Source organism: Rhamphochromis sp. 'chilingali', assembly GCF_963969265.1.
Source record: "Rhamphochromis sp. 'chilingali' genome assembly, chromosome: 17".
NCBI lineage: Eukaryota > Metazoa > Chordata > Actinopteri > Cichliformes > Cichlidae > Rhamphochromis > Rhamphochromis sp. 'chilingali'.
Window position 1 is genome coordinate 7,064,010 of NC_137944.1, and position 12,124 is coordinate 7,076,133.

The 12,124-nt window shown below is 40.0% G+C and overlaps 1 protein-coding gene across 1 annotated transcript; it reads right to left on the reverse strand.

Annotated features, from left to right (window-relative positions):
• Positions 1-339: 339 nt before the first annotated feature.
• On the reverse strand, positions 340-11,792 carry parp10 (poly(ADP-ribose) polymerase family member 10). Its single transcript, XM_080862696.1, has 11 exons — positions 11,686-11,792; positions 10,496-10,671; positions 7,665-7,901; positions 7,227-7,457; positions 6,098-7,152; positions 5,774-5,986; positions 4,768-4,873; positions 3,693-4,694; positions 2,225-2,358; positions 1,968-2,142; positions 340-1,894 (listed from the first exon to the last, which is right to left on the reverse strand). The coding sequence occupies exons 2-11, from the start codon at positions 10,668-10,670 to the stop codon at positions 1,596-1,598; spliced, it is 3,627 nt and encodes a 1,208-aa protein (XP_080718822.1). The 5' UTR covers position 10,671; positions 11,686-11,792; the 3' UTR covers positions 340-1,595.
• Between the last annotated feature and the right edge of the window lie 332 nt (positions 11,793-12,124).

Sequence of the window (12,124 nt, forward strand, 5' to 3'; positions counted from 1 at the left end):
CATGTCTAGGTGCTTGATTTTATACACCTGTGGCCACGGAAGACCTAAATTCAATGATTTGGTAATACTGTAAACAGTAAACAACATTTTTTTTTTTTTTAAATATCGCCGGGCTCCACACAACTTTCTCCTCAGGTGTGCTGTTACAGCATGAGGTGTGCTACGACAACGATCTCCGAAATACATTTAGCGTCTTTTTCATTCATCATGTGTCATGTAAAGTTATAAGATCAGCACATTCTGGACAACATGTGTGCAGATACTACAGATCTGTTTGTTATAGGTCAACAGTGGTCTAACATCTACAAATAGGGTAAAAAACGACCATCAAACGCTTTCTCATTTAAAGTTTTATTTTTCATATAAATGAAGTGGAGTTCTCTTAAAACTAAATATTCTTCATTAAAAACAACAAACATGATGCTAAAAACAAAAGAGTTTTGTAGTAACTGTAAGTCTAAATTAAACACAGCAAAAACCCAGGGCCAAAACTTTCCAGGATTTAATTAAAATCCAAGACTTGATCAGATAAGGATAAGCAGAAGAGAATGGATGAATGGATGGACTTCTTATGAGAGCACTTGGAAAAATGAAGGCACTGTAATTAAAATCAGGCTGTCTGTGCTCACTTCATTAAACAAGGATCAGCAGTAGAGAGAAGACAATCAAGAACTATCACATGTTGAGCAACACACATACTGGAGCTCACAGATCATTTTGGTTCAGAAAAACAACAGCACACAGTCCGTGACGTGTGCAACAGCTGCGATGGATATACGGCTTTAAAGTTTTAAGACAGAACATAGATCACGAGACTCAAAACAAGACAGATTTATCTTTAATTTGACAAAGAATAAATGTTTTCAACCCAAGCCCACCTGTACGTGAAGATCACTGGCGTCCAGCTGTAGAGCAGTGGACGACACACCTCTACTTTTCTTTTTTTTGCTCTTATTTTTACCACACTTAAGTTTTATTCTTGCACAGCCAAAAGAAAGAAAGAAAAACTTTAGGGAGAAACTCAAATAACTTAACCCAAACTTAAAACTAAATAGGAGTCATATTCTTGTACTATCAGATGTGACTCATTCACAATAACCTCATACTGACAGAAGCAGGCAGACAGGGGTGCATGTAGTACTGTCAGCAAAAACTTGTCTTCCACTTATAGGAATACAATGACATTAACAGAGGAAAAGCCAGGCTAATATTAACTGGCGTGTAGGAGTGATGGCAGTGAGAACCAAATCGACTATTACAAGTCAAATGTCACGCAATAAGTGCTGTCTATGTAAAGCCACGGCACAATGAGCTGTAAATGTGCTGAAAGGGCATGTTTAAGGTTACTGAATGAAAACTGGCTTGTTGGGTTCAGTCGCTTGATTCCTTTTAATAACATTACAACATAGTGAGGAAATCAAAGAGGGGAAACGATCAACAGAGAAGCACTTCATGGGTTTGATCACGGCTGATCAAATGATTACACCTTAGCCCTTTATAAACCAAAATTGATTTTTTAAACTGAAGGCAGAAACATTAAAGCATCAGCAGTCTGCTCTCTCTAAATTTCATCGCCGGCGTCTAATCCATTCTCCTCAGCGGTGGATTCTCTGGCATGTGATGAGATATTCTGGAAAAGCTTGTGTGTCGTTGAAAATGACAAACATCGACGGCTTGGTAATGTTATCAGTCACGCTGTCGTATCTGAGGGGGATATCTCCTGTCTCCTTCAGCGGGGCCGTCTTTATCGAATGGCAGCCTTTGGTGTAGTCTCCCGTTAGAACTTTGGACACAAAAATAAACTTGTATCCATCCGCGTTTGGCGGGGAATACTGATCCTGGACAGATAGAGCCGAGTTCACAGCAAAATAGACCCCCTGACCGTAGACGGTGGCTGCGTGGAGAAACCAGAACATCAGAAGATGTGACAAAACCTGATGTAAACAAGACAAAGAAAGCCAGCGTACCATTCTTTCCACAGAAGCTTCTGTTGAAGCCATGGACGCATATCTCCTTGACGCTGCTCTCGCTCGTGCCGTGGTACAGGGTGCGCTCGATCTGCGGGTAGGTGGCGCTCTGCAATACGCTGGCCTTCTTAAGCTTGTACTGATTGTACAACAGCTTGTTCATGAGCTTCTCAACCTGCAAACCAAACAAAAATGATTGTAGTCACCACTGAAGCCACAGTCAGCTGCTGCAAAAGAGACAGAGCTCATCGTTTCACCTGTATGATTCGGATTTTGCTGTGGTATTCCTGAATGGTCTCGTAGAATTGCTTCACCACGTTCTGGAATTCATCAGATTCCTCATCCACTTTGGTTGCTTCAGGGAAGTTTGATAGCACGGAGTAGTCGTCTTCTGTTAAACAAATGATTTAGTAAGCATTATTTCAGTTTTTTAAATGATTCGTATTATTTAATAAAATAAACAGGGAGCTGCAAAACTGATGCAAGTGGAAAAACTAACTAACATACATCAATGACAAGAAGTGCAAGCCTCCACCAAGGCAGCTCGCTCTCTTTGGCGGTATTTTACTTTGAAGGGATCAGTTTATTTTGTATATATTTATTGTTTTCTTTGTTCTTTTTTAATTATACCACAAACAAAGACAGGACAATTTTAAGCAGAGCTTTAAAGGTAAAGAGATTGTTTTTTGAATGTTTGAGCTTTCATGACTTTGAAGATAAGGTCAGAGGTCCAAAGTAATGTGATATTTAGAATCCCCATATATCATTCCATATGCTGTCAATATAAACAGCAGCAATAAGAACCACAGTTTTAAATAGCTCTATACAGCATTATTATCATTTTGACCTTCGGATTAATCTAGTGACAATGTTGAAAATACACACCACGTTTATAAGAATAATAACTTCTAAGTCTTAAGGCTTTTAGTTTATTTCTGACTAATAAATCATGAAGTTGACCTTGAAGACCTTGGTGGAAATAAGCCTAATTTTAACAGATTGCTAACATGACCCCACTCTACACCCATACAAAGTTTTATCAGAATTCATTCTTAAGTTTTCGAGCTATGCTGTTTACCTTGGTGGACGTAATAAGTAGTTACAATTATATACATTTCCCTAAGTCTCCCCACTCAGCTGTTGATATGAAAATGTCTTTCTTTATTACATACTTTACTTTGTTTTATGTTTTAATAGTTTATTTCAGGCAGGTACACAATGCTAATACTTCTGACTGTGTGCTAATCTGAAAAAACACAGCAGAGCTAACTACAAATACACCTAATATTCCTCACAGACAACTTCAAGGGCTAAATACCGAAGCCAACATTCCTCTAATGGCCAAAAATGAGTCTGGCTGCAAAAGCAGATAAATCTGTAACACTGCTGCGTTAAAAAGTTCTGTCTCTATAGTATCCAAATGGACAGTTTTATAACAACTGTCCATTTGGATACTGTTAAAGCTTCAATTATTGGTGTGTTGGTGTAGCTGTTTGCTGGGCTTAACCTCAGCTAACTGGAGTCACTGAACCAGACCTCACACAATATTTGTGCTACTGCAGCACCTTTAATGAAGTTATATGAAAAATCATGTGGCCTGTTGTGTGATATAGCATAAGATAGCTGATGACATTTTTGACTTGCTAATCATTTTCTGGATTTTGTCTCTTTCACGGCCCCACACGCAGCATCATTCCACAAAAGGCTTAATAAATCCCACTTTACCTGGTACACTGTCACCTAAATCGTCTAATTCGAGCAACTTCCTGGAGATCTGCGCTGATTTCCCCGAAGCGATGTTGTGTTCTTGCATCTTCTCAAAGTTGATTGTGTGCGGCTGATTGTCTAGCAAGATGTCAACCTTCTTCAGCTTCTTTCTAAAGGCATTCTCAATGAACACTGTGGCTTCGGGAGAATAAGGAGCAGTGACGGAGGAGATTGGGTCGTGCCGCAACCACTGCACAGTATTCAGGATTTCCCGTTCTGGTACAGAATTGGAGATTTTCTCCAGAAGCAGCTTAACATCACACACAGCTCCCATCACAAAGTCTTTGAAACCAGATACGGTGATTATGGTCCCTTGAATCTGGATCTCAACTGCATGTTTCCTCTTGATAACGTCCAGACATGTCTTGTAGTACTCTGACATATTCCTCAAGTTCCTGTGCTCTATTTTCTCCTCAACCTGTCTCTGGCTCACCTTCTTACCAAAGGCTATGTCCACCCGAATCAAGTCACAGTTATAGCCTGCAAACACAAATAACTGGATGGTGTTGGCTGCTTCGATTGCATCTTTCAGGGGAATATTGATATTAGCCTTCTTTGGCTGGTGCACCTGGGGTGTCTCATCAGCCCCATTAGAAGAGCTTTCTTTTTGGCTCATATTCCTGGACAACTCCAAGGCTTTCTGCAGCTGCTCCTCTTCGTCCTCCGGGGTCCAGTGGCTCGACTCCATGGAGTACTGGATAGCTAAAGACAGCTGGGCCTCTTCCTCCAGATTGCTAGAATGGCCCAGAGCTCCATTATTGAAGAATAAGCCGCTCGCAGTGTTCTGATCTGAGTCAACAGCTGTCACATCGGAGTCCTGGTCCATCAGGCTGCTTGGGTCATCTGACGCCGTGTACAGGTCTACGTTATCCATGTTTTCCTGCTGGTCTGAAGTGGGCACACTGTGCACCAGTCTCTCATCAATAGCCGAGACGATTTTCTTCGCCTCCTCTAAAAGACCTGCAAAGAGTTAAATGCACAGTTTAAGCTGCGTAGAACTGACAGATACCTGCAAAGAAACCAAAGATGCTACCTCCATCTGAAGCATCAATTTGCATTGAATCTGACTTCAACTCCTGCGCAGACATTTTCGGGAAGTTTTTGTGAAACATCATCTGCCACGCAGCTTCAAAGATGTCCTGGAATAAATAAAACATTTGCATGATTTAGTTCCAACTTAATGTTAAATGACTTACAACTTCAAAAGACATCCTTAGTAAGAAAACGCACTATATGAGTAGTTTTGTATATCTGGACATTTTAGTTAAAAATTCCAGAGCAAGCGTAAACAATCTTAAAATCTTAAATATATCTTCAAATTCTATGGGTTGATCTGTTGTGAAGGGCAGCTTTTACCAGCCAAGAGCTATCATTAAATTTTTTTTATCTCCCAAAGATTTACTGGATTTAAACCTGCTTATATCTATTTATCATTCTCAGCTGGACTATTGTAACTCACAGGATATAGGGCTGCTTATTTTCAGCCTTTTTTAAAAGCTGTAAAGAACGACAACACATCACTTCTGGTCTGGTAGAACTGAACAGCCTGCCAGCAAAACACTGAACAGATTTTATTTGTATTGTAAGCCCTCCATGGATCAGCTGCAAAAACAGATTATGCATCCACTGTCAACATTTTCTTACTGCCCTTTTATTAATTAATCATTTCTCTTTGCAGACGTCTTATATTTTAAATCTTTTGTTGATTTACTCTTATTCTGTTTCATTATTTTATAGATCTCTGCTCACCTCATATTGGTTACATTTTCTGTCATTTGGATTTCATGTTTCATGGTTGACTTAGTCTTTTACACTACCTATTCAGTGTTGTCCTATTCTGTATATTTTTGCATAACTAGAACATTATTCCAGCAATGTGGGAAACGACGACTACTACTAAAAATAAAGTCAAGCCTTGAGGTATAAAAATCAGAAACAACCACCTACAAATCTGTCAAGATAAGAGGAAGCAGTTTACTTTAAAAGCACAGAAAAACACATAAGATTACAGAAACAAGCTTAATTTCTTCCATCATTACCTGGTGAGGCAGGGGCTTCCAGGGCACATATTTGGGGCTGATGTAGACACAAAACTTTGCCTCCATCTCATTCAGAATGCTCTGACACTCCTTTTCACCTAAAAACCGGGCCACTCCTGGAGTGTTTACTGTGATGGTTCTAGTGCAGATTGAAGAAACTACACCTTGCAGCACCTCCTCTGCCATTTGGCAAGCAACAACGTGGCCGTGGATCTGTCAGGTACACCCACACACACGTAAAAATATAATTTATAAACACTCTGACATTAATGACGTTTACACCACTACAGTCATGAAGCCTTTACATGCGATTCTGATACACACCTTTAAGCCACAATTATCCTCAGCCTCTAGTGGAAAAATAGACACTTGGTCCATGTCAACCAAGAGCTGATGACAGTGGATCTGAATGTACTTCAGCATGCCCGGCTCCATAGGGATGACCGTCTCCCTTTCAATGGGTGTAGTCAGAAACTGCATGATGGCAGCCTGCTTCTCATTCTCCATCCCCGTCAGAGTCCAAACATCAATATTCCCTCCTCGTTCTGACACCTTTACAGAGCAGAAACTCAGAGTCTGCAGGAACTCTGACCACTCTCTGCAATTCAGCATGCACTCATTTTCCTGGTCCATCGGCATGCTGAAGTAACACACTTGGGATTTTAAAAAGCTGCACGCCTTTTTAGCCGAGTCTTGGGTTAGAGACGTTACGGTAATATTAGAGTCTGATACGGTGTACAGAGTAGAGGAGCCACTTTGTGTCGTGGCTTGTAGAAGCCGTTCCTTTACATCTTTTCTGGCAAGAAATTGAGCCTTTTCCAGCTCAAGGGTGAAATGAGCCTCTGCTATGTTACAGAGAAAGTCCATGATGGTTTGTTTAACCTGCTCTGCCTGTGCTCTATCAGGTCCTTCAATGTAAACACCATCGTCTTTAGTTTGGATAATAACATTCGGGTTCGTGTTCTTGATGTCCCTTTGAATGGTACTATGCTGAAACAAAGCATGTTTCCCTGGGTCTGTGAGAGCAATATGACATGTTATTGTATCTGAATCATCGCTTTGTTCCTCCATTACTTCCTCTGCCTCCCCTTCTTTCACCTCCTCTACCTCCACCTCCTCTACCTTTGTTGGTAGAGGAGGTGGAGCAGCAACGGACTCCAAAGCCATTTCACTTGGAGGATTGCTGGAACTGGCTGCCGTGGGAGGACTCGTCTGCATCTCAATATCATTCACCTCCTCAGAGTTCTCAGTTGTGTCTTGGCTTGTCTCCACCTCTTGCGATGTTTTACTTTCTACAGGTACAAGAAAATCGAAGTAGGGCTTCACTGAGAGCGCAGCACCCTCAAGTTTGTGTGAGAGAGCCAGGACAGCATCCACAGCTGTTCAAGGAAAAACAAACATTTTCAGAAAACAAAGCAGACAAGTTTTAAAGGTTACAGTGTGTAAAACTTACATTCATAGTTACAGAAGGACACCTTTGCTGTATTCTCTGACAGCACGATGACCTCCTTTACGTCCTGGTTCCCGCCGCGACTGCTCTCAAAGTACAAAGTGACGTGGTCCGGAGTGGTTCCAGGGTGCAGATTCTCCACTAAGATTGAGTCGGGTTGTTCAACCTGTTCCACGGTTACTTGAGCCCCATCAAGTGTCCTCTTAGAGATTTGTGTGCTAAGTGTTTGGAAATCTGTAATATGAACAACATATTTCAGTCAGGACCACTACACTGCACCAATTCATCATGTAGAATTTGAATTATTTCACAAGCGGCCTGCTACTACAAAACCCGAAGAATCCATGGACCAAAGTCATTAAGATTTACTATCTGGAGACCACAAAGGTCTAAATCAACTCTTTGTTTTTAAGAAAAATTAAAGATATGCATTCAGTCGACCTGTTGCGAGCGGTTCGTGGAATTGAATGACGATCAGATCTCTCCCCGGTGAGGGATACAGGTTGTAGTCTTCCAGTCCCATTGTGTTCTCCACGTAGAGCTCTATCATCTCTGTGTTGGTGTTGGGGTTGATCCCCCGCAGCAGGAGTTTGCGCGGGTCCTTTGAGGCAGGCTTTCTCACACTCAGCTCAGCATTATGCAGAACGTGGTGCCCTTTAGACAGCACTCGGGCTGCGACTAAAAATGAGTGGAGCGGAAAGAAAAGAATTAGTATACAGTAAATATTCGGCACCGTCTATATCTGTTGTCTAAAATTAAAATGTTCTTTTGAACACAACAAGGTTTTGGTTCTACTCAAGTGCTTCTTACTATAAAAAGAAATGTTTACAAGTTTTTAAACAGTCAGGTTATCACAGGTCATTATACAGGCCAGCGTTTTTTAACCAAGTCTTCAACAAATTTGCAGGATGACATTTTGTCTTACACAGCATCAAGATGATTCTCTCCATCCTAACTCTGGGAGACTATTTAAGTGTTGACAGTGGTGCTGCACTGCATGCTTAAGTTGTTTCTACACAGATATATTATCTAAGTTTATTGGTACTTACAGAAATTAGACTACAAATAGGGCAGAGAAATATAGCACCTAATGATACTGAGTTAATGAAACGGGGATAATATTTGTGGTCAAACTGATTAGAGATTTACTCACATTTCTACCCAAGCGATCATCACAGTACTCGGACATTTAGCAAAGGGAAAAAGACCGTAGTGCAGCAGTGCTGAGACAGGTCTGTACCAATTTTTTATAAGGAAGAGTGACCACACAATCTAAATCACTTCTACGCTTGCACTCCATGATAGAATATTTCTAAGGCAGCAGTTCAAGTCTGTGAATACATGCTCTGGACAATATGCTGTGTCCTGTGCCAACCTAAAAATGGCACTGCAGAGGAAAGCCATCGGCCAGCACAGTGATACGTGGACAGCTCGAGCCTGTTTGGGGTCCAAGGTGAAGTTTTGAATTGAGTGAAAAGAAATATCTATCGTTAATTAATACAAATAATCAGCTCAGCTCTGTGTTGTTCACACACAGAAAATGTACAATTTAAAGAAAAATATCGCCCGATTTTGAATTTGATGTCAGCAACATGCCTCAGCAGTTGGACTTTGGGGAGAGGATTGTTCTCTGATATAGGATTTTAGCAGCTAACAGCTATGTCACAGTTTTGTTTCATGATGCTCCAAATGCTTTAAGAAGGTGAAAGGTCAGGACAGCAGGCAGGCCAGTTCAGCACAAAGCCATGCTGCTGTTATCTTAGTGAAATTATAAAGGCCTCCCCTGAAAAAGACGTCTAAATGAAATAATAGATGTGAAATCTCTACATAACTTTCAGCTGCAAACCCATGGGTATGATGCATCCCTACACCATCAGAGACGCAGCCTTTTAACGGGGCACAGATAAAGATTCTGATGGTCTCTCTCTGGAGGAAGCATCTGTGTTTTCTAAAACGTGATTCATCTGACCACAGGACAGTTTTCTCTCAGTCGATTTTATATGACCTTTGGCCACGAGAAGATGGTGACTTCTGGAATCCCTGAAAGAGACCATGGGGGGATTCCCATGACAGACTCATGCCTGTTTTTAATGCAGTGCTGAATGAGGGCCTGAAGATCACAGACATCCAAGATTGATTTTTCTGAAATATGTGAGAAAATCAATCTTGGATGGCCTTCTTTTAATGATATTATGTGAATAAGGTGATTAGATATTGCAATTTTACAAACTGTGGATTACAATTAAACCACAATTTGTAGAAGCAGTTTTTTGCAGACTGGTGAACCTCTGCATATCGTTGCTTCTGAGAAACTGCCTCTCTTTTGAAATACAATCATGTCACTGCAAATAAACCTAATTAAGTCCAAAATGTTCTTGCAGCCTTTGTTTTTAACTTCGTTAAAAGAAGAGGAAATCCTACACTGTAACATGTCCGGGCTTTTTTGAGATGTGTTGCTGTGGTCCCTTTTTTTCCAGAACTCCCTTGATTCGCCTATAATTTTCTTTAAAAAAAAAAAGTACATTTTCTCAGTTCAAACATTTGATATGTTTTCTGTGTTCTTCTGTGAACAGATTTGCAGATCACAGCATTCATTCACCCCCACTGTTTTGGAATCGGGATTGTATTACTACTAACATAGTTGTAGTAGCAGGATTTTGCTGTTGATATGGAGCTTATTATGAACTGTTTTGTATCCAACTGGTACTAATGATTACAAAGCAGAACTGTATTAAGTCATTATGTTCAGTATAGCTTAATCTACTAGTTATTTCCTCTGCTGCCTAAGTAGCTCTGAGTATACAGTGGTTTGAAAATGTGTTTGCCCCCTTTCCTCATTTCCTAGTGTTTTGTCACACTTTTATGATTCAGATGATTGAACACATTTTAATATTAGATAAAGATAAACTGAGTAAGTACAAAACACAGTTTTTAAATGATGATTTCATTGATTAATTCAGAAAAGTTATCTAAACCTACCTGATCCTTTGTCAAAAAGTAATTGCCCGTTTTTTAAAATTATGAATTAGCTGTGATTAACCACAGCTAATTAATCTAAAGCTTTAATCTAATCTATAATCCGAAGCAGTAAAAGTCTGAAAGCTCAGAAATAAAACTCTTGTTTTCAAATCACTCAAAATATGAAGGGAAAGTCCCTTTTCTCTTAGCCCACTTTGGACTAAGTTTGGGGACTATAGGTGAAAAAATCCTTTATGTAAGAAATTTGGAAAAAAAGACAAGAAACAAATGACTGTCTGTTCACAGTGACTTGCCTGCTGCATCTTCAAACACGACTATGGCGCGGTCGCCATCCTTCACCACAGATACAAGTGGACCTCCACCAGAGCGCCGCTTGTTCTCAAAATATAAAGACAGAAGCTCCTCATCCACTCCTACAGGCACCTTCGACACCTCCAACGTCCTCTCCTCCACTCTTTCACCAGGCATCCTAAACAAAAATAGAGAATCGTGTTTTATTTGTCTGTCAAAACAATGCCAAAGCTTTGCTTGTTCCAGCTTTTCAACTGTGAGGACTTCATATTTCATATCGACTTTGTCTTCAGAAATGCTCCAAAATGATGGAATTATGTTATGGTACTGCTTTATGACATTAACACAAATCAAACAATAATGGAAGAATCAAATATCAAGGACAACTACACAATATTATATACGGCAACAATATTAATAACAAAGTACAGCTGTGACAGTTACTGCAGTAGTACAGCTGCACACATGCAGGTAAACAAGTACAGTACTGGGATGTACACAAAAGAGCATAAAGTTTCACGTCTGTCTATTACAAGTGGCATATGAAGCAGCTATTATCGACACATGTCACGGTTTCTGTTTTGCAATAACGTGTTAATAAAGTTTTAAACTGTCACTTTTAAACCTGTAAACATGGAAGAAAAAGCAAAACGAGGAAATCAGGAGGAGGCAAGCCTGCAGGTATAAAGGAATCTGTACTCGCTACTTTTTCTTTAAATTATAATTATATAGCTTAGTTTGACAGATAGTTAGAGATTAGTCATAGTTTAGCAGTTATGAGCAGAGACAGCTTTAAAGTGGTGACTTTGTGTTTAAAATGCGATAGCTGCTATCGAGTATGAGCCTGTCGTGTCAGTGATTATGGCCTACATAGCACTGCTCGTAGCTACCTTACAGGAAGCCCGGCCTTTACATAATTTTAAGGACCAAAATGTCGTGCTGCTGTTTTTAAATTAGCCACACAGAACATATTCCTTAGTCTGACAATAAGCGTCACAGCAGCTCACTTTTTTTTACTGCGTAGTTAACCTAAAGTTCATGTACAGCACGCTGTCACTTTGCTAACTGGAAAGTGAAACTAGCGGCTACAGCTGCCATGTTCAGTCACTGAAGCTATTGTTAGTCGCAAAGCTATTTATGCCGGCGACAGAATAAACTGTTATGTTTTCACACAGCTTTTAGCTCTGCTTACCTGTTCTACGACAACATTTGCTGTCAAAGCTAGAAGAGTTGAACTGTGGACTCTGAAGACTTCCTTGTTGTGCTGCTTGTTGAACGTCGGGTGGCGTCATCAGCTCAACGTGTTAAAGGGCCAACGCAACTTTGTGAGAGTTGACAGCTTACAGCAGTATTTAGTTTTAAGGGAATAGTATGGAGTTTGGTATACATTCGTTTGGTTTTCTTTGTTCTTTTTAAGAAGATTTGTAGTGCAGCAAAAATCAGATAAGGGCATCATTGCAAATGTTAACTTTGATTACTCAAACATCATGTAGGAGTATGTCATGGATAATATGTACTAATTTGTAAATAAAGGGACATCATTAACTATTAATAAAGACAAATATTAGTGCAGTACTGCAGTATATTTATAACTAACTGTGCAGCTCATTCTTTTTCTCTTGACAATACTC